This window comes from Cajanus cajan, chromosome 11 (assembly GCF_000230855.2).
Source record: "Cajanus cajan strain Asha chromosome 11, NIPB_CcT2T_4, whole genome shotgun sequence".
NCBI classification, from domain to species: Eukaryota; Viridiplantae; Streptophyta; class Magnoliopsida; order Fabales; family Fabaceae; genus Cajanus; species Cajanus cajan.
In genome coordinates, this window is record NC_138527.1 from 26,138,070 (window position 1) to 26,161,807 (window position 23,738).

General features: G+C 30.5%; 2 protein-coding genes across 3 annotated transcripts; both read right to left on the bottom strand.

The window, feature by feature from the left end:
• Positions 1-46: 46 nt before the first annotated feature.
• CDC48B (cell division cycle 48B) lies at positions 47-10,135 on the bottom strand. 2 transcript variants are annotated; one of them, XM_020362627.3, is made up of 13 exons: positions 9,955-10,135; positions 8,370-8,524; positions 8,166-8,210; positions 6,515-6,570; positions 6,261-6,410; positions 4,441-4,545; positions 3,781-3,880; positions 2,735-3,019; positions 2,491-2,660; positions 1,677-1,805; positions 1,161-1,248; positions 891-968; positions 47-660 (listed from the first exon to the last, which is right to left on the bottom strand). In XM_020362627.3, exons 2-13 carry the CDS (start codon positions 8,520-8,522, stop codon positions 190-192), a joined length of 1,830 nt encoding a protein of 609 aa, XP_020218216.1. In that variant the 5' UTR covers positions 8,523-8,524; positions 9,955-10,135; the 3' UTR covers positions 47-189. The 2 variants fall into 2 exon arrangements, with proteins under 2 accessions (XP_020218216.1, XP_082922719.1); XM_083066593.1 differs by having other exon boundaries at positions 9,973-10,133.
• Positions 10,136-13,642: 3,507 nt separating this feature from the next.
• LOC109800317 (uncharacterized) lies at positions 13,643-14,230 on the bottom strand. Its single transcript, XM_020361106.2, has 2 exons — positions 14,060-14,230; positions 13,643-13,978 (listed from the first exon to the last, which is right to left on the bottom strand). The coding sequence occupies exons 1-2, from the start codon at positions 14,228-14,230 to the stop codon at positions 13,643-13,645; spliced, it is 507 nt and encodes a 168-aa protein (XP_020216695.2).
• Positions 14,231-23,738: the final 9,508 nt, after the last annotated feature.

Consider the following 23,738-nt stretch of genomic DNA (forward strand, 5'->3'; position numbering starts at 1 on the left):
GTGCAAGAAAATGGTGATAAGCACAAAGATACATACTAGAATGAAATGAACCACGACTAAGCAGAATCACATCTATAAATACCTTATGAATAATATAATCACATCTAATAATACCTTATGAGTAACATGTATTTAACAAAAGAAAACCTAATATTCTCAAAATTTTACTTAAAAAATTTTGGTCTTCATTCAGGTAGCTATATCATGTAAACTTTGGTCTCCATGCTTGATATAGTATTCAACAGCAGCAGCAAGTAACAAACAGCTGACAACTCCAATTTTGACCAAAGACATAGGATCCAACCTGTTCTTTTTGCTTTTTACTGGTTTCATACCTGCTTCAAGGTGGCTAGGCAAAGCTCTAGATGAGGTCTTCATGAAAGATGAATATGAATCAATTTCTGCTTTCGTTAATGCGGGTTTTAAAGAATTCTTCGCAATCTGGAAATGGCGGTCACAAACAACAGTGGCAGATATGTCTTCCCTTAGAGCTACAATTCCAGCTTCCTTGCATAATCCCTCCAGTTCAGCACCTGTGAAGAGCTCTGTGTCTTCTGCTAGCCTTCTGAGATCAACATCATGCCCTGTTTTCATCTTAAGTGTATGTACACAAAGTATCTCATACCGAGCCTCCAAATCAGGTGGTGGTACATATAGAACCTACCATTCCAGAAAAATAAACTAGAGTGAGATAGAATATTTGACCAACCCCTTCCAATTTGCTAATATCAGTGTCAACTGCTTGAACTATATTTTCAAAATTATTTTTCTTAGTGATTCATGAAAATTCATTCATTATGTTCAGTTATTCACAAATCCTTGGTATATTTTAACTTGTATAATTCAAATTACAAACTGAATAGAGTATAGTAGAAAATATTATTTTGCACCAGATCAAAACGCCCAGGACGCATAAGTGCAGCATCAATTGCATAGGGGCGATTTGTAGCTGCCAAAACAAGAATTCCCTGAAAAAAAAAAAAGGGGATGCAGTTAACAGGCAGAAAGAAACCAGATGCCGTCTATACCATCTCTTGAATCTAGTTTTATGATTACTTTTTCCTTTTGATAAAAGAATTCATTGGTAGAGAAAAAGGACTGGTTGGGAGGATAAAATGTCATTAAAAAACAAACAGCAAAGAAGAAAAAGGCTAACAAACTTTAGCTTCTTCTAAGCCATCAATCTCAGTCAGCAGAGTGGATAAAAGTCTCTCTCCAACTGTAGCAGAATTGCTTGAACTGTCACCCCTGGAATTAAGGGAAAACTCAACATAACTTATTATGCACTAAAAAGAATTAAAAAAAAAAAGGTTCCTGTTCCTATCTTGCAAATCATAGGAATATTTGCATCAAGGAAGTCAATATTGAACTTTAGATGCACCAAAAAATTTTAAACAAAAATTTTACCAAACACAGTTCAGTTTACACAGTTTAATGCAATTCCACTTTACAACATGCTAGATTTTATAACTACTGAGAGTAATCATTGAGAACCACCGCACTTTGGTGTGTTAAGCATTAAAAGATTTGTGCAGAGCAGCCTTTTCCTTATGTTAAAGCAATATGAAATCTGATCACGAAATGCTATCACAATGGGTAAGATGTCTGGAACAAAAACCCAATGCTTTTTAACTTTTTTTTCCATAATGTATTATACACAGAGAAAGTTTACTAACCGTTTGGCAGCTACCACGTCAGCCTCGTCAAAGAATATTATACTGGGTGCCGCAAGGCGTGCTCTCTGAAATGTTTTACGGAGCAAAGCTTCCCCCTCTCCAACATACATCGAATACAATTCTGCACCACTAATTTATCATTCATTACTTATAAATTTTTCCATTATTTAGAAATCAGATTCTCATAGGTACCGAATAGCAAAAACAAATAAGATGCACAGAAAAAAAAATATAATGACAGATCAGAATGTTACAGAACTGAAGTACTAAAAATCTAGGACATATCAAAGAATAACATCACCAATACAGAAAATAATGCAAGTGCTACTTATCAGCAGAATGGGTGGGAGATGACATAGAGGAGAAGCAGGTGTTAACAGGGGTTTTAACTTACAAAACAGACATCAATAATCTAGTCATATTAGTTCACTCATTTCTGAAAAACAATCAACATCGTTCATTTCTTAGCATGAATAATCCAAACAAGTTTTTTTTCTTTTTCTTTTTTTTCCTCATATGAAAAACCATGTATCCTATAACAAATTGGATACTCAATTGAAAAGGATGGTATCGTATTCAGAGAAAGATAAAAATAATTAGTGAGTAGAGTTTGCAGAGACTTGAAAATAAAATAGTGGGTCCTAGTACAGGGGGAGTGCGCCTTTCTCTCTGAAATGACTGCCACTTTCCTAAGAAAAAGGAAAGTATCCATTTCATCGTAGCCATAAACTTCAGTGTTAATAACAACAAAGCCCATTTTCTCCCACACCCAAAGATAAAACTTCAAAGTTTAAAACATTAAAATTATTAAAACCTTAAGGAAAAGAAGGAAGCTTGGGCAGCATGGGCAGCAGCTTTGGCAAGGGTAGTTTTGGAACATCCTGGAGGCCCGTGGAGAAGAATTCCACGTACAGGGGATATTCCCAATCTTGAAAATGCACCAGAATGCTTAATAGGCCATTCGACGGCTTGTTGGAGCTTTTTCTGTTCAAGGACGTATACAGATATCACTAACCTCAGAGATTCTCACTATCGAATCAAATGCAAAAGCAACAAACCTTCAATTCTTTTAATCCACCAATATCTTCCCAAGTCACTTTGGGAATTTCCACAGTAACACCTCTTGTTATACTTGGACCAACAACAGACCTTGCATTCTTCCAATCCTCCATCATTAGACTGAAATTACTAGCATCTTCCTTTGCATTTGAGGATCTTTTAATTGCAAACATGGTAGCTTCACGACACAAAGCCTCCAAATCGGCTCCAACATATCCATTGCACGATGCAGCAATAGACTTCAAATCAAGACTAGGATCCAAGGGAATCGTCTTTGTATACAACTGTAATAAGTTAATGTAAAAAGAACCACATAAATTCATGCTGTCAAACTTCAGGAAACAATAATTCTATGAAACAAGCAAAAAATAAAAGAAAAGAAAAGACTTAATGGAGTAATTCAATTTTTTGAAGATTTTCAAATGCTTTGGTGTAAAATTCTTTATTTGGATGGAGAATTTATAAGAAATTTGAAATTCAAGTATTTGTGAAATTACTCAAAATGTAGAATTTCAAATTCTCCCCAAAAAGTAAGAATTTGAAATTCTCTCTCTTTTTTCTTCTACCTCCATCTCTTTTCTTTTAAAGTCAACATAAAAATTATTAATATTTTTTTAATTATTGAATATTCAAAACTATTCCTTAAATTATTAAATATCATCTGATAATTAATTTTAAATTATTATTTTTATAAAATCAATATTTATAAAAATTGGCTAATTATTTGCAATCCCTTGAATTACGGAATTCTGTTTAGAAGTCTATCTAAGAAGTTATTTCTAATTATTTGGAGATTGTTTCTGATTTTTAGGGATGATTTGTTTCTTTCAATGTAGCATTGTACTATGCTATAAATACTTGGGTAATATCATTTAAAATTATCAATAAGAACCTTTCTTTTCTCTCTTCAGATTGTGATTTTCATTTTCCACATTATAGAATGAGAATACCAAGGCTGGAACTCCAAACTACCTTGCCCTGGCATCATCTGAAGAACTAAATCATCTTAAAAGAGACCATAAATCATCTGAAGAACTAAAGTTACCTTCAGAATTTGAAAACGCTCCTCTTCATTTGGGACAGTAACTTCAATTTCAGCATCAAAACGTCCAGACCTTCTTAGTGCAGGGTCAATTGCATCCACTCTGTGCATGCAAAAACCAGATACATAAAATTCAACGGAGAGAAAATACCCAGAAACAGAAAATTAAGTGTAGGTGAACGACTTTAAGCAGTGTTAAATAGATGACCTGTATTTTGTGATTAGATCCATAGATTTTAAGAGAACAAGATAAGCACATAAGATAAATTTACAGGTTCCATATATCATCCAAAAATAGACGATAAAAGGTATGAAAGAATATCAAATAACAGCACAGCACTCATAATAACCCATCAACATACAGAAAACAACTTGAACCATTCACTGATTTTCTTAATCTCTCAGGAAAAGTACAACAAACTGAAAACACTTGATGGATACACATATAGAAAGATAACTTCTCCAATCGCGTGATATGAAAACTTTAAACTAGAAATATCCAATTTCTAATCATAGTTTACAGGTTTAAAAAGCTGGGCATGAAATAAAATAATATTACAGACTGTGAAGATTGAATTTCATAAGAGAATCAATTTGCATTCATACCCAATAATTTGTATTTCTATAAATTCATAAATAATCTTCCAGAATACAGCAGGTAACCTGTTAGTTGATGCAACCACAACTACACCTGGTGTAGAAAAGGTTGGTTTATTTGAGTCCATCAGTGTAAAGAGTTGGGAAGCAACTCGGGCATCTTGCTCCCTTCTGCATGTAGACAATTTGAAATAATGGCATCAATGAGTTTGTTGCATGTATAAATAAATTCCTTCTAAAGTCAAAAGAATTCACTAGAGCCAGACCCGTATGTTTCACATTATAATGAAGGAACAAAATACTGTATAATACCATAATGCAACAAAAGTTCAAGACTTAAGTTTGATACATCTGGTCCAGAAATAGCAATATAATACTGTATTATTACTGAAATTCTGCCACTTATATCATTATGATATCAAATACAGTGATAAGTTTCTACCGAATTAATAAAACATCCACACCAAAACAGAAACAGACAAAATATATAGAATATCCCAGGCAATGCAAGACGCCTATTCTGTACTACCCCATGCCAATCTATTCATCCGCAAAAATAACTTCATATACAAGTTTCCTAAACAAACAAAATAAACACATAACTTGACAGTCTAGAAAATCAAGTGCAAGGTAGTCATCTTCTGAGTTCAGCTAAACAGCATTTGACACCATTCTGATAACTTCCTTTCAAAAGAGATCAGCATATGAACTCTTAATTATTATCACTTCAAAAACTTAACAGAGAACATCCAACTCTAGCTCAATTGATGCTAATGACAAAAGGAAACACCATTCTTGAAAACTTTCAAAAAATTTTTTTAAGGACTTTAACCTTTTATACACACACATACATATAGGGGATCCACTTACTTTAGAAATATCTCTTATGACACTTACTCTACTTAAATTATCGTTTTATAAATGTTAAATTTCATCAACCAAACCGTTGAATCTTGTCATATCATCTCAATGACCATCTACACCAAACTTGAGTCTTAAGATAAATTGACCATTTATATGTAATCTTATAGTCAATATTTACTTTTTTATAAGGTTTACTATTTATTAAGTTATTTTTAAAGCATCAAATATATTTTAAATTTTTTTTGGTGTATAAATATATTTTAAATTGAATAAACTTTTGTAAATTTGATTTACTTGATTAGAATTTTCAATTTAATAGTTGGATTGATGAAATTTAATGCCTATGAAAAGATATGAAATGAAGTATCACAAGAATTACTCCTGGAGTAAGTGGATTTCACCTCCCCAAAACATATATAGACAAAAATAACAACCTAGTTAAGAAGCAGATTCTTTTAGTGTGTATATACACATTCTTGCCAAACTAATTGAATTTTTATTTATACCTCTGATCATTTCAAAATCTCAAACAAGATGGGACTCAATTATCTCTGTCAAATTAATAAAAATACAAAATGAGTCATCTTGATAAGGACAAAATCACATGCCATATATCCATTATAAAGAGAATAAAGGAAGTTCAAATAATGTGATTGAAATTATAAATTACAAATTTATCAATGAAATGGTATTAAAATAATGTATAAGGCTATAATCTACAACATATCCTCTCAAATCATGCAAATATAAGATATTGGTGCAACACATGAGAGATTTAGAATAAGTTAAGGAGAGTTAAAAAGATTATAACAAAGACAGCTATAAATTATGCAACACTAGAGAGTTCTCTTACAGGAGTTTTTTTTTTTTTTGTTTGTTTCATTTACATTCTCTCTACCATCATAAAATTGTGTTCACAAACTAAATTTATCCTATTTATTAAAAAAGTATGAGACAGAAAAAACAAAAGCCAAGACAAGTCACAAAAGTGTTTGGCATGCAAGTTATTGATTCTTTCATACTTGGAATCTCGGCGAGCACAGAGTGCATCTATTTCATCTATGAAGATAACTGATGACTTGCCCAAGGCTACATGAGATGAAGCCTCTGAAAAAGCCTCACGGAGAATTCTTTCACTTTCACCAGCATGTGCTCTATGAACTGAGTGTGGACTGCAAAATACATAAATAGACAAATAAAGACAAGCAATTGACTCAGGTCAAAGAACTTTGAAATACAAGATCCACCAAACTACATCTTCAAAAGGCAAGAGTACCTAATAATTGTCAAATGCGCCCCACACTCCTGAACAACTGCTCGTACCAAACTTGTCTGTAATGAAACTCACATATAGACACAGATATAAATAATTTTACATTTCATAAGACAAGAAAAATGTAAGGTTAACTCATAGCATGACCATTAAGACATCTCATAATTATTCTATCTATGTTCAACTATTTTCAACCAGCGTATATTGTTAGATCTATTTGTCTTCTTCCATTTATTCCCATTGACACATTCCCTTTATTCCTCCAACAATAATTCAAGATTTTACTGGTAGAATGTTTGCATTTGGTATTCTACATGTGGGCTGCACCCATGGATCAATCTGACTCGGTTTCAGTGGTTTGTCTTCAACCCCTTCAGTATATGAAGTATGATAAGTACCCAAGTCCAAGTAACCTGCTGGCAAGCCCACGTTGGTATATTCTCAAAGGCCCAAGAAAATGATTTAAGTGGGAGGTTAGTTAGAGGAGAGAGAAAGAGGGTAGGAAATCATGTATTCTGTTAAAAAAAGGGAGAACAAAAGGAGTGAGGAGGATCTTTCTCATGTTGACTTTTCAGCACTAGCTTGGGGTTAAGAGAAATCCTCCCTTAGCAGGGAGCATTGATCTGTTTCTCCTAAAACTTATACTGTTTGAAATCAATAATACAATACTCTTTCTCTTCAACAGGAACCAGATTCCTATCAGAACCTCTTAATGGATGGCTCTGGAAGTTATTCAGGAAAGTCACTATGATGGAAAGCTTTCCAGAATTTTTCAACCTGGTTTTCTTAGCAGCTCACCTGTCTTCAATTGCTGCTGTACTGCATCTCCTCCTTGTCTTATTTCCTTTTTCTTTCTCTTTTCCTTATTCTATAGATGGTTCTTAGGTTAAAGGTCCAAATTTTCTTACCACGTTGCCAGGCAACAATACTTATATATGTGTATACATAGTAAGTGTTGAACGTAGCAATAACTAATTGTTACCAGTAATTAATACTTAGGTAATAGGAGATTCATTCACTTTGGGAGTAGCAGATTCAGATTCAAGCACATAGACTGTATCAATCATATACTTAGGAAGTAGAACTCTTAATAATTTTCTTGAAAGGGGACAGGGTAATTTTGGACAACTGAATTGTGGGAACTATTTGGAACAATATCAATTAGTCGTGAAAAAGGATCTAGATTCTAGTTATTTAACAAGTCAGACCATGTTTTATTTATTACAGTCGATGGGAAGTATCTTAAATAACAATGCAGACTGCAGAGTGATTTTTTTTTTGTCCATTTGACCTTGCAGTGAAAATGTGCTGTCATAAAAATTGCTTCTGCAGAAGGTTTGAGAATCAACATGCAAGAAAAAACAGTTTAGGTAGTTTCCCTTGTCAACAAAAGCTACAAAGATTCTGCTTTTGCCTACACAGTTTATTTCTTAGCCAAATAACACTAACTGAACACAAATCCCCATTCCTTTTAAGTTGTGCTTGTAAACTGTGCAGTGAGTGGCCTATCACAGATAGTAACAACGAGGAATGATATATGATTAAATAAACAGAAAAAAAAAAAAAAAGCTACAATGGAAAATAAACAAAAATTGTGGCATGTTCTCTATTACATGATAAGTTAACAAAGGGATCATTTTTCAAAAGAAATTACCTTTCCAGTGCCTGGTGGACCATACAGCAGCAATCCTCTTGGCCACTAGAAGGAAATCCAAAAAATTAAACCAAGGGGAATAGGTAATAGGTAAATGACATTACAAAGAACAAGACCCGTGTGATTAAAAGAAGTAAAAACATGAGGGGAAAAAAAATACAGAAAGAAAGAAAATAAAGAGGGGGGGGGGAGGTGGGAATGAACCTTAAGTCCAAGCTTCCGTGCTTCGTGAGAGAAGTGAAGAGGAAATATGATGAGTTCTCTAAGGGCCTGAAGAGCTTGAGTGTTGCCACCAATGGCTTCCTCGGCTCTCCAGTGATTGTTGCTGCCACTGCTGTTGCTGGTGCAGCTTTCCATCTCTGCACACATAAGGCATAACAAACTGATGGGTTAGACAAGTAAAATATTTGGCTTAGAAACATGGCGACCCACACCAAACCAGTCCTTCTTTGGTTTATTATAAATGGGCTGGGCTAAGTTAGTCCACATTTTAAATGTATAAGAGTACTTTTCAATGCTATAGAACTCAATCCAGTCATCAATTCAATCAAGGTATTGGATTGTTGATTCAACCAGTAAGCCACATGTTAAACTGAATATATATGAAACAGCAGTCAATGTTCCCAAGGGTGTTTTTTTAGCCTTTTCTGTCACTATCACATGATCTATCTAACTGGCATTTCAAACAAGAATCAGTTTTTGGTAGGGGAACAGAAAACTTTGTTTACAAGGTGCAGCATATGAACATGGAACAGCAATCACGTAACAAGTACAAATTAAAAGCATCCACCAATTTAATTATATCAATAAATGCTTGCAAAGCATTCCTGATTCCTCTACTCATCTCGCCTATTCTTTGCAAACAATGATTCTCATTTACTATATAATTCCCAACTACAGAACTACTAACCATGAACTGTCAATTATATATTAAAAAAAGTATTACTATCAGTTCAGAGATAAACAGCCTACACTCTCTGCTACATCGATTGTAACCCCACTTGACTAAATAATCAAACAGGTGGTGCGCGTGCCCACATGAAAAAACTCAAGCAAAGAATAATTCCAAAATGGAATAAAATGAAGGGTGAAAGGAAGCATAAGGGAAAAATACCCAGTAAACAAAATGTGAAGTCGAGATTAATAATAACATTCAGCTATGAGCAATAAGATTGAGGAGAAAAACCTTTGTACCAGACAGCTGAACTTATGAGGGAATGACATCTCGACACAGAGAATGAGTGTTTGAGAGTTTGGGTAAATGGGAGGTGGAGTGAGACCAGTGTGGAGTCCTAATTCAACTTGAGAATTATACATTATTAAACATTCTGTGAATGACTAAATGTGTGTTTAGATCAATGTTTTAAAACTCCTACCGGTGATCAACTCGATCAGAGAACTGACTGATTGGGACAAAAATCAAACCAGTGGATTACTAATTGATTTGCATGAGCCAGTCTCTTTTAAAATTTTTGAAAAGATTCATGTAATACATATTTCATTCCTATAAAATTCATATCATACAAAAAAAAAAAAAAAAAAAGCAGCTAAATCAACTACAAGTTTACAAATTAAGTTTAAAATTACAACAGATAACAGAGCAACTCAGAAACCTACAATTAACTGTTTACAATAGACACATTAACAACCTAAACCAGAAGTTTACAACAAAGCAATTTACCGCCTAAATTAAAACTGAGCATTTAAAATCCTCCAACTACCACAGAGCAACTAATTTAGGCATTAAGAATCAATGAAATTAGTTAAAATGTGAAATGAAATCACTAACAAGCAAAAAGTTACAAACACGCGGACAGTGGCAGTGCGGAGTGCGCGAAGGAAGTGCGGAGCGGAGGCCTTGCGGTGGTGCGAGAAGCGGCAGAGTGCCGAATACGGAGGCCTTGCGGTGGGAAGCACGAACAGCGGCGGCTCACGGTTGTGCCTCCTCACGAACAACGTAATATGTGAAAATAAAAAATAAAAAAAATGACATTAAAAATTTATTGTTTATTTATATTTCTATCAAATAATTGATATTTATTTTATTAATAAATTATACTTGCATAATTTTTTTTCTCTCTCAATTATCATATTATTTAAATATAAATAAATATTAAAATTTAATTATCAATTAAATGTCAATTTGACAAGAGTATAAAAATTTCATATTTTTATAATTAGAAGAGTTAAATGTTTCTATTATAAAATAAAAAAATTAAAATTATTAATGAAACAGAATGATCAAAAGTATAATTTAGTTATATATATATATATATATATATATATATATATATATATATATATTTGCAGTTTAAAAATGACTAAACATTCATACTGATCTCTTATTTGGAAGTATTGTTATTTTATCGTCTAAAATTAAAAAACTGTTAGGTAATAAATTGAGTATTTGTTTTAGAGTTAATCATAGTAAAAAATTTTACACTAGCAATCAATCAGATTTTTTAAAGTTACTTATTTTATTATTATTTCATTAAATAAGCAACTAATATGTCACTATTAAAATATATGATTGGTTGCCAGTGTAAAAAAACTTTACACTGACAATGTATAAGTGATTAACTCTTTGTTTTATACCTTAATTCAACTTATAGGTGTGTTTTTGGATTTCTGTTGAAAAAGTTAAGTTTAGTTGAACTTAATTTTGTAAACTTAAGTTTAGTTAAAAGTAAGTTTAGAATAACTTGATTTATATTTGGGTACTTTTATTCCAAAAGTACTTTGTTGAAATAAAAGTTGTTTGGATAATATTAATGAAAAGTACTTTCACATGTATAATTACTAAAATGAATATATATTTTATAATGATATTAATATTATTTATTTTGTTATTTAGTATATTTGAATTGATGAAAAAAAATTTATTTTATTATTTTATATTTTGATATTAATATTATTAGTCAAACTTATTTTTAATAATTTTTTTTATTAAAAAATCAAATAAAAATGAATACAAGATTGAATTAAGTACAATAGAATACATAAAGGAAAAATACAACAACTAATTGTATATACTCTAAAATAAAATACAAGATAAGAAAACATAAGAGTCTAAATAAATATAAGTTACAGATGACTTATAATTTGATCTCTAATTGAATTTCGAACAAGATTCATCTCTGTTGAAGATGTTATAGTTAAAGGTAAGGATTGATCTTCACTAATATGATTATCATTCTTGTGCTCATTTATATTTTCATCTTCATAATGCTTAAATTTAGAATCAATTTCAGATTTTCTCCTAATAAAGTTGTGTATAGTCATTCTTGCACTAACTATTTGAACTTGTGTTTCAAATTTAAACTTTAGCATACGACGTAAAATTACAAACTTATTTTTCCATACCCCAAACGTTTCTTTCAATTGTGCATCTTAAGCTTGAATGCTAATAATTAAACACCTCACTGTAATTTTCAAATCTAAATGAGCGCCTGAAATCAGGAAGGTGGTATCGTTCACATTTATATGGACCAACATATCCTATTGGTGTTGGATAACCAGAATCCACCAAGTAATATTTACCTAATAAAAAATAGAATTATTGTCATGTAAATTGTAATTTTAATGTAAATAAAATAAATAATAATTACAAGAAACATATGTGGATGTGAGAAATTCATGGTTAGAGTTGTGAGGGCATTCTCAAATACTCGCGCATCATGTGCGGTGCCTTCCCATCCTGGTAATGCAAATATAAAGCACAATCACAAATTGTCATCACATTTTGTGTTGGATATCCTTTTCTTCCAATAAATTTAGGTTGTTTACTAGGACTAACTACACATGAGATATGAGTACCATCAATTGCTCCTATAGCATTTTTAAAAAATGGCCAATATTGTCGATCCTTTTGAATTTTTGTATGGACATGGCGAAACCTAGAATCTTGTGGCTTGATGTATTCAAAGGCTAGTTTAAGACAAGTAACTAGTACCTTGTGGAAATGCCTACTTACTGTCTCTCCTGAGTGTTGAAACCTTTCTTGTATCATCCTATTACCTACTCCATGACCAACCATGTTTAAAAACATTGCTATCATTTCTTGAACTCCCATTTGTTTAGTTTCTTTTAAGCCACATTTAACTAATTCAATACAAAGTTGATTAAATACGTGTTTTTCCATTCGAAACATCTCATAACAACGAATGGGATGTCCTTGCAAAATGTCTTGTACCCATGAATGACCAGTTTGATCACTACTTCTACAAGGCTCTTTACATAAATATTTGATTGCATACTCACTAATTAATGCACTGACATCTTCAACCTCATTCATATCCTCTTGTAAAATAGAAATTAAGGTAGATTCTTCATTTTGATCTTTCACATATTCTTCATTTCAATCTTCCATTGATGTTTCTTGTTAGTGTAAGCAAGTTTAAGTGGGAAAAGTTAAAATTGACTTAACTTGTAATGAAAATTAATGCACTTGTGGTATCAACTCAAGTTTAGCAGAAAATTGAAGTTATTTAAGACAAGAAATCACACAAATTTTTTCTGACGTACCTTTACCTAGTTGGTCTTTGTGTCAATGTCATTTTGAATGTGGTGTTTGAAACAAACTTCTGCTTATTATTATGTCATACATGACATATATCAATAGTATTATTGCAAACATATTATTTGGATCCATTAAACTTGTATAATAAAATACTATTATTTGCAAACATATTACTATTCCACCAAGGAAAAGTCCCCTACACGTAAAGTTGGTCGCAGCTTTTTAGGTGCATGTTACGGTTTGTTTGCATCCATGTATATATATATATATATATATATATATATATTTATATATATATATATATATATATATATATATATAAAGAAAAAAATAACATCAACAAGTGCAGATATCAAATAAAATATAGACAATGTACATTGTAATACAAATATCATATCCAAAAAAAGAATTGATATCAAAAAAGTATTAGCACTTCAAAATAATTCTTAATTCATGCTACATTAAAATAATATAATCATCCTAATTCCTGCTATATCTAAATAACATTAGCATTCTAATTTCTACTACATCAAAATAATACCAAACAGATCTTGATCCCTTCCAAAATAGCATAAGGATCCTACTTTCTGTCATACCAAAATAGCACAAGTCTAAATTTCAACTACACCAAAATATTATCATTCTAATACAATGATTTAACTAACTTTTCATGGATGGTAATGCATTATAAGCTGCATACTCTAGCCAACCCAACAATCTTTGCTTATGTCCTTTTAAAGCAACAAACATTTCTCTAGCAAACTTGGATAACATAAGTTGAGAGCATCTGGCATGTCAATCGTCATCACTTGTAATTTCTATTATTTTGTCAAGTTCATCCATCACTTCAAGAATTGATGTGCCAAGTACTACTAGTGTGTTTAGGGCATTTGAACGTGATTCAGATGCAGATGCAATTCTACTTATTGCTTCAACTATTTTTTTTAGGCAAGAGCTTTCACCTTTTTACTTTCATCTTTTTCAGAAGCTCCAACCCTGCCAATGCTCTTTCACTACTGTTTCCTTCAGAAGTGCTTAAATTAATATTTCGCAATTCAGAACTCATTCTAGTACTAGTGGGTATAATTTCTTCACTATCTCCTGATCCTTCCTCTAAATCTATATCACCACTCTCAAAGCATGGACGATATACATCATCTTCACCTATATCATTAGGTAATATCCCAGAAGAGGGTGCCCAACTAAATTTTCCATTAGCCACCACATCCTTGAATAATGTAGTTAAATCATTGGCAAAAACAAGTCCTTTATATCTGCCATAAAGTGGATTTTTCTGCATGTTACAACCAATCAACATATTGTATTACATAAAGGAATTTAAAAACTTCTAACTTCACATTAAAAGACTTCATACCATTTGCTTTTTATCCCACCACTCACTTGAAGCATCTATTGTATTCCTTACATTATCCCATCCTAAACCTGTCTCTTTACCAAACAACTTGTACCATATTGACCATTCCTTCTTAAGATTATCCCATTTGTTTCTAAATTGACTCTTGCCATATTTTCTTCCACTTTTCATGTTGAATTCAGATTCAACGAGTTTCCAGCCTTTTTTTGTAAGGTTAGTACCATTTCATTCTCCTTTATAAACTTGATCCAAGCATAATTTAACAAATATCTCAGTGGCTTTCACATCCCATGCAACTTTTGCCTTAACACCTTCATTATCAACAAGAGAAGTATCTACAAGGCATTTTCTCTTGTTGTTACTCATTAATTTATTATCAAAAAATATCACGATTCATTTATAGCCTCATTCAACTTAGTATAATAAATTATAAAAAAAATTCATCACAATACTGTGCACATTTGAAGATAAAATCAACAATAGATGAATCTAGAAAAAAAAATCAACGATTCAAAAGAGACAACAACAATAATGAATTTAAAAAGTTAAGAAATCTTTTATGCACAAGAAGGGGAAATAACAAAATCTTACCAAGATAGAAATCTAAAATTAGAGAGCCAACATGCAAATGAATCCAAAAAAATCAAAAAAGTTAAGAAATTCAAAATCAGAGAGCTCACATGTAGATGGATCTGGAACAAGCAGAGGAGGAGGAGGAGGAGAAATTCTATATGCCCAAGCAAAAAATGTTTCAAATCCAAGTAATATACTAGATTTACTACTTCTTTAAGTTGGTGGGTGAGAGTAATGGTGACCGTTGCTAGTAGTTGAAGAAATTTAAATGCTACGGGTGAAAAGAGAATTAAGAAACGGAAACTTCTTGTTCAACGGAAAAGCAACATAGGTGTTGCTTTGGATGCAACGTACGTTTTGAAGATAGTGAAGTTCAACGTAACATTAAAAAAAATTACCAAACAAACAGGTACAACATTCAATGCAAACTAAATGTCCGTTTGGGTGCCTAAACGGCAAACCAAACATACCCTAAGTCAGTAAAGCAAAGATGTTTATGTGCGTTCAATACCCTAATTTTGATGATAACAAAGTGACGGTTTTAAGTGACTATTATTTTGCATGTGTCTAAGAAGTAAGATATAAAAGGAACAAATAATTATATATGTTTTATTAAACAAGATTTCGTACTCATATAATGCACTATTTATTTTTGTTAAGTTTGGTGAATTGATATTTATAATTGATTACATAATTAAAAAGTGAAAAAAAAAATATAAAATATAAAAATATTAAGAATAAGTCAAAAAATAATATTAAAAAATAAATATACACTAAGTTCTTGTTACAAATTATTGAAAACTTCTTTATAAATAATATTAAAACATATTTGAATGTTTATTTTCACTATTAGAAACTAAAATTTTTAATTCACTCTTCAAATTATTACATATAGTTGACAATAAGAAAAAATTGGTTTTGAAAAATACATCCCCAAAATGCTGTAAAGGTTGACCTTGACTTTTGTTAATAGTTATTGTGAATAAAATAACCAATGTCAATTATTTTTGTTGCAATTTGAATGGAATGTTAGCATCCGAAGGAGTTAATGTAACTTAGATATATATACCTTGATACTAATTTGACTACCTGATATGACTTTTCCTTCAACAACATATTTTCCTAATTTTGTAATTATCCACCTTTTGCCATTACACAATCCTCACTATTGATCTATGTTTCTTAATAACATTACTAACATTCCAACTTTTAGATTTACAATATGGTGTACATGTGGAAGACCTGAAGCAAAAATTGTATTTAAAAATTTTAGAGTATGCACAAAATATAGGGAATCAATAGAATCATTTGCAAACAAAGTAGTATCCAAACTTAGATAAGTTTTTTCTTCACCCTGAATTAAGGACATCATATATTGGTTGATGGTGTGAACAATGTCATTTGTAAGAGTTAAAATTGCCTTATCTTTAAAGAAAGATGGATCATTCAAATTTTCTAGAAACAAATGATTAGTATTGTTGAAAATGGATGATAGTGAATCACCTTTACTACTTAACACAATTTTATAATTTCATCAATGTTAACCAAATGATTGTAATATAGATGAAATGTAATAACCCAAATTTTTAAAAATAAAATAAAACAAATTACTTTTAATAAAAAAAATATTATGGGCTTAATTAATTAATTTTATAATATAAATATTAATTTTATTTATTAAATAAAATAAGAAGGATTTAGGTTGGACTTTGGGCCTAACTTGAAGACTTTTAAAATAAAAAACAAAGGTAGGTTTTCATTATATATGCATCCTTCTAAAATCCTAAGAACACCTGTAGAGGAGAACTTAGAAAAGGTCACTAGAGAGAATGTGAAGTAGCAATTGAGGCTACAAGGAATGCGTTGTACTGTAGAATTATCACTCAAGATAAGAGGGAGAGTAAGATTGTCTCATCGTTTGGACACATATGAGAAATATGGATAGTGAAGTGACCTTTAAGCCTTCGTAAGAATTATTTTGGTATGTGTTTGATAATTTGAGTATTATGAAAGTATTGTTGTGTTTGGTTGTGGATGGTGATGAAATTCGTTGATCTTAATGATTCAATGGTGATATGTTATGTATGGGGAATGAATTGGGGGCTAAGGTTTAAGTATGATTTAGGAGTTTTGGTGTGGTTTGATTGATTTTGAAAATTATAGTATGAACATATCTCGATATTTAGGTGATTTCTCTTTATGTGATCAATCAAATAAAGTTTAGTTTGTTGAGTTGGAAAGTAAACTTTTGGGGGCTATAGTTTATACTTAAAAATCACATAAAAAATGTTAAGAAATGATTGAGTTATGTGAGTCACAAGGTGAGCCTCATGTTTTATGGTTGAAAAGTAACATTTGCAACTTGTAAGTCTTGCGAGGATCGTTAGATGATTGAATTAGGTCTCGTGATATTCATAAGAGTTATAGCATTGGATGTTGTCTTTCAAATGACATTAGAATCATCCAAAAACAAGGTCTAGAACTAGAGTTATAATCAAATTAGTGAGCATGCTTTCTTAATATTGAATTAAGAAAGAATGCTCACTAATTTGATCATAACTTGAGTTATAGACCTCTTTTTTGGGTGATATTCTAGCTCCATTGGAGATCTGATATATAAGGCTACAACTCTTATGAGTACCACAAAACCTAATCCAATCATCTAAGGATTTTCACAAGGTTTACAAGTTGCACACGTTACTTTTCGCACATAGAACCTAAGGCTCACCCTATGACTCTTATAACTTAATCGTTTCTTAACATTTTTATATGATTTTTAAGTCTAAATTGTAGTCCCAAAAGTTTCTTTTCAAACCCAACAAATATAACTTTATTTAGTTAATCATGTAAAGAGAAATCACCTTAATATCAGGATGTGTTCCTACCAAAATTTTCAAAATCAATGAAACTACACCAAAACTCTCAAATCATACATATAATCCTAACTACCAATTCATTCACCAAGCATAACATATCACCATTCAATTATCAAGATCAATGAATTTCATCACCATGCATAATCAAACACAATAATAATTTCATAACAATACTTAGATCATCAAATGCATACAAAAATAATTACTATGGAGTCTTGAGAGTTGTCTTACTACCCATATCCCTTATATATGTGTGTGTGTCCACACGGTGAGATAATCTCACTCCCCCTCTTTTCTTAAGTGTCAATTTTGTAGTACAATGCATTCCCAATAATCTGAATTGTTACTTCGTACTCTCTTCGATGACCTCCTCTAAATTCTCCTCTATAAGTACTCTCAAAGTTTCACAAGGAAGTGTAATGAAAACCTAACATTTTTACTTTTGTTTTTAAAAGTTTTCAAGTTAGGTCTAAAGTCTAGTCCAAACCCTTTTTCCTATTTTTATCCTCTTCTTATTTTATTTAATAAATAAAAATATTATTTATATTATAAACTTAATTAATTAAACTTATAATATAATTTTTAATAAAAATATTTTTTTTTATTTCAGCAAACTTTCAATGATGTAGAAAAAATGTGTATTCTATTTTTTTCATGTATAATATGATAACTTCTTGAATAAGTTTTAAATTACGAAAATAATTTTTATAATGTATAATGATTGAATTTGCGTAAATCTAAGAGTTACTAGTAATTATTAAAAAAATTATCTAATTTTTTCTTTTACTTTGATACATTTCTTTTAATTGGTAAATAATACTATAAATAATTTTCATTATATTTTTTATTTGAAAAGATTAGATTTTGCAAAAATTTAATAATGATTATAATTATTAAAATATTTTTAATCTAATTTTCCATTTTATTTTGATATATTTATTTTAATTGGTAAATAATATTATAAATGATTTTTATTTTTTTTATAATATACATTATTTGAATTAAAAAAAAATTAAATCTTTTATCGACAGTAATTAATACCTTAATACTATAAATAACTTCTATTATATTTTTTTTATAATATACGTTATTTGAATTCATAAATAATAATGTTTTAAATTTTTTATTAATGTTAATTAAACCATTTTAACATTATCAATATTAATCAAATGACAGTAATATACACCGGAAAAAAATGTATGTTCTATTTAAAAAAATATATAGATAGCTTCTTATATAATTTTAATTTAAAGAAATAATTTTATAAAGTATAATGATTATAGCTTCTTAAAAAAAATTATTTACAAAAATTATTTTTATAATGTATAACAATCAGATTTTACATAAATCTAATAATGATAAAGAATTATTAAAATATTTTTAAAATTTTTTCTTTTTATTTTGATATATTTATTTTTATAGTATTCAACATTTGAACTCAAATGAAAATGTATAATAAAATTTAAAATTAATTATAATATTTATTATTAATTTTTTAACCAATGATTATTATTATACTTTGTTCTCTGAAATGAAAGTTCTTTACTTTAGATAAGTTAAATTTCACATTTTTTTACATCACAAGACTCAATCTTAAAATCTCACTTGAGAGACTTATGTTTAGTTCTATTTAAAAGTATGTTGCTACAATTTTTCAAATAAAAATTACTCAACGATTTTGATTTTGGATGCTTTCTTGGCCAAGTGAGCACAACTGGGAAGTTTATTCCAATGTATTACATATATTTAACATGTTGGATGATAAGCACAAAGAGGAAAGTGCAACTTAGATGCATACATATATACATATGCACATACATATATTTAGTGAGGTTGAGACATTTCGTGTCTATTTATTTTTTATTAAAAAAATAACTTTAAAAACAATTATGTATTGACTATAGTGAGAAAAGATGAAAGTCTTCTAGTGAGATAAAAAAAATAAAAGTTATATAAAGAGAGAAAGAGAGAAAGAGAGAGAGAGAGAGAATTGTGTGAGTAATGACAAGTTTTTATTTGCAATAAAAACATAATTTGTAGTTATTTAATGAAAGTTTTCATTTGAAAAACAAAATGGCCCATTAAAAACGGAGACCTAAAGCGATTCAGGGAGAGGTATTCTTTTTATCTATTGTTATAGATATAGAGGAATGCTAACAATACACTTTCTAATATACTTCTCTTAACACACTTACTCTTATTAGTTAGAACTTAGAATTTATTGAAAACGACAAAATCAGGAAAGATAACCATTATATAGGGTGTGAGACCCACCAAAATTTTAAGTTTTTTAATAAATTTTGACCAATGAGAGAAGGTGTGTTTAAAAGGGTGACAGAGAGTGTGTTGCTAATATTTTTTATATTATATATATCTTTCACAAACAAAAATAATTAAAATATGATAATATATATATATATATATTTTTTAATTTTTTTTAGTCTCGAGTGATATTTTTTTTTAACCTCAAACTTAAATTATCTTTTGATTTTTTTATTTATAAAACGTGATCATTGTACTGCCTGACCTTTTCTATTTGTCCACAATGGGCCTCCAAGCCATCAACATAAGGTGAAATCTTAGGCAATTATCTCTTAATAGCTAACAAATTATCCTTTCACCAATTATCTCATAAAGATTTGGGATCACAAAAAATCAAATATCTTATCTTTGCCTAATTGATAAAAGGATCTCTCCATTAAATAGACAAATATCTTATCATTAATGAATAAAATACTTTCCTTTTTTAAATATCCAAATCTTGAGCTTAATGATATGAATTAAGCATTTATTTAAGGGCACAAGGTATCATTCTAATCATAACTCATAATTTACATCTAAAACTCTCCTTTAACTTGAGCATCAAAGTCTCCTTACAAGTTCCCTTACTACCAATGTTGAAGCACAAAGGACCACCCTCATTGGAGCATTGAAAAAATCAATTAGCAACATTTGTTTCCCACAGTGGGGGATAAAGTAAAACAATCATTCAGCCACACATGGTATCCACCTAGAACCAAGCGGTGAATGTGAATGCCACAATGTCTACTTCAACCGTAACTCTCCTTTGTTGCTTGTGGAGCTTACCATCGTGGAATTTTTGCAGCATATGGAAGCCATGCAGAAATGCAACAAAGAAGCCCTAGTAGCCTTTTGTTAACAGAACAAAACTAATGTAGCCCGCTATGAGTAGAAACTTTAAACCCTACCGAGAGAAAACAACAACATTTGTGCAGGAATACATGCCATCTTAATCCTAGTAAAAATACTTGCTAGTAGATGCAACTACCTCTAAAAATATAATTATTAAATTCGTCAATTTGGGTTGGCTTGATGGGTTGACCTAGCTACCTCACAAATAAGGCCAAGCTAGACAATAAAAAGGATGACCTAAGTAGAATCAAGGCATTTTGGCCTCACTTGTTAAGGCCGATATGCCAAATGAACTTAGGTCGTGTTGACTTACACGTTTTATGGGCTGACTTGTTAAACTAATAATTAAAAATAATATAAATTAACATTAATCTGTAATGTGTTAAAAATAAAATATAATAATTCTATAATAGTAATAGTTTCATTATTTTGTATTTACTTGCAAAATTATGGTTATAATTTAAAGTTAGGGTTAGTTGCTGTGAGAGTTTCACTGCTCTCGTGGCACCCTTGATGGCTTGACAATTGACATCGTGACTCATCATCTATGTTCTGTTTATTGAAGAAGATAAAGACATAGTCACGCCCGTGCCTATGCTCACAAAGTGATGATAATGACTCATAGTTACCACTCAGACAATGAAATTACAGGGTATCACTTCACTCTGTAAGAAACCTTTTTTCTCCTTATGATATGATTTTTTTTGCTGAACTGTTCAAATATATTTACCTAACTAATGAGTCTTTTTTCTTGTTCTGACATTTTTTCTATTTCATTTTAGTTATCATTTGTTGCTTTATTACTTGTTGTTGGTGTTGTTCCATGATTCTAACTCTTACCAAATACCAAGTATGTTATTGTATTATTTTAAGGCTTGTGTTGTGTGGAATGAGAATTGTGAATTGAATTTTGGTTTATTGTTACTTTATTGATTGTTGTTGTTGCTTGTTAATTGAATTAAGAGTTATGTTGGCTTGTTGTTTCTTTATAATCCATAGTGGAAGCTGTAAATTGAATGAGTAAACTTGTTTAATTTTTAATATTGCAATAATGAATGTTGGTGATGTTTTTTTTATAGTGTGGAGGATGGTTTAGATACAATGGAAGTTCCACCTAACACAAAAAGAGAGACTATCACTGTTATTAGTCCTTCTATTACTATTACTGGTAATAAAAGTAAAAGTATATTAAAAAGGCTAAGAAATGTAAGCCTAATAGCTTTATGGTATGAAATTATTATGAAAAGATTAGTCTAGTTGATAAGGTAAAAAATGCAAATGCAATAGTTGTGGGAAATTGTATACATATGAAGCTATTTCAGGTACTAATAATTAAAAACATCATATTATTAAATGTATTGGATCTCCTAAGTACCAAGATGTTAGCTTTATGTTGGATAACAAAGCTATTTTATTGAAGTAGTGAAAATTTGATCACAAGGCTTATAGAGATGCACTTGCTAGATTTATTATTATGCATGATCTTCCATATAGTTATGCTAAATTTGATGGGATTTAGATACTAAATAAAGTGTTAAATCCTAATTTTAAACCCAATTGTAGAAATACTTCAACAATTGATTATAGTAAAGTGTTTTTAACTAAACATGAAAAGTTAAATAATGTGTTAACTACTATTCCGAGTAGAATATGTTTGACTTCTGATGTATGAACATCTATAACTACCTAAGGCCACATGAATATAGTTGCTCATTATGTTGATTTAAATTGGAGGCTAAATAGAAAGTTGCTTTCATATTGTAAAATGGATAGTTCACATACTAGGTTAGAATTATCCGAAAAATTACTCGAAGCTCTTAAGAAGTAGGGGATAGATGAAAAAATGTTTTCTCTCACATTGGATAATGCCTCTTCAAATGATAGCATGGTCAAAATTTTAAGAGAAAGTCTTAATTTGCAAAATCCCTTATTATGTAAAGGTGAATATTTTCATGTGAGGTGGTGTGTACATATCTTGAATCTCATTGTTTAATAAGGTTTAAAGGTAGGTAATGATGCATTACATAAAATTAGAGAAAATGTCAAGTATGTGAAGGCTTTAGAGGGAATGTTAAGGGAATTTCAAAGATGTGTTGAAAAAGTGAATTTGAGTGGTGTAAGTGGTGGTTTTGTGAGGTTGGATACCTAAACTACATGGAATGCCACATATATGATGCTTGAAAATGCTATTAAGTATTGTTCACAATTCACTAATATGGAATATTGTGATAGAAATTACAAGTTTTGCCCAACCAATAAAGAGTGGGAGAAAGTGGAGAAGTGTTGAGATTTCCGTTGAAATTAACTTTTGCTTTCATTATAAATCATTTTAACTCTGACAACGGACTCAAACACAGCAAGTATACTGGCCGTTCAAGTAGTAAATTTAAATCGTATTCACAGGGACTAGTTAGGTAAAACAAGCATTTAATGACTATTTGTGACTAAAGAATACCAATTTTTCATAGATTGTCAGGCATTTGAAGTAAAGATTATGACTATTGGAATTTCAAAACTACAATATAAATTATGTGTGTGGAAGGGATAGAAATGGTCTTGTGAGTTTATAAGATTGTGGGGTCAGATATCACCGAACTTCACACTGATGAATCTTTGTTCTCTTGTTACATTCATTGCCTAGTCAACCCATAAGTTTACTCAAACCTAATCCCTTAAAGCAAGAGCCTAGGTGCATGTAATGAATATCAATTTCTTGAGTATTCAATACATACACTTGCATTATGAGTTAGGGTTTAAGACTACTAATAGGTCAAGCTCCATTCCTAGATACATTTCCCACTAGGCATTTGTTTCAGAGCTAGTTTCAAAGGCTATTTTCCAATACCCAATGGACTCTATATCAAGCAAAGGAGAATCAATTCAAAGCAAACATTAAGAATAGAAACATAACACAACAATGAATGAAACAACAACATATATATCATTGATAATGTGAATATTACAAGAGAGTTATGTTGGTTACATCTAACCCCACAAAATAATGGGTAAAACTGCTCAAAACAATGAGGGTGAAACAAAAATAGAGATGGAAGAACCAAAGGAAATACCCACACATG

Coding starts and splice junctions, on each gene's coding strand:
- CDC48B (XM_020362627.3), bottom strand. CDS start 8,522: ATGGAAAGCTGCACCAGCAACAGCAGTGGCAGCAACAATCACTGGAGA. Junction 8,211..8,369: donor CACGGAAGCTTGGACTTAAG/GTTCATTCCCAC, acceptor ATTTCCTTCTAG/TGGCCAAGAGGATTGCTGCT. Junction 2,661..2,734: donor GTGGATTAAAAGAATTGAAG/GTTTGTTGCTTT, acceptor GTCCTTGAACAG/AAAAAGCTCCAACAAGCCGT.
- LOC109800317 (XM_020361106.2), bottom strand. CDS start 14,230: ATGAAAAGTGGAAGAAAATATGGCAAGAGTCAATTTAGAAACAAATGG. Junction 13,979..14,059: donor GGTGGGATAAAAAGCAAATG/GTATGAAGTCTT, acceptor TGTAACATGCAG/AAAAATCCACTTTATGGCAG.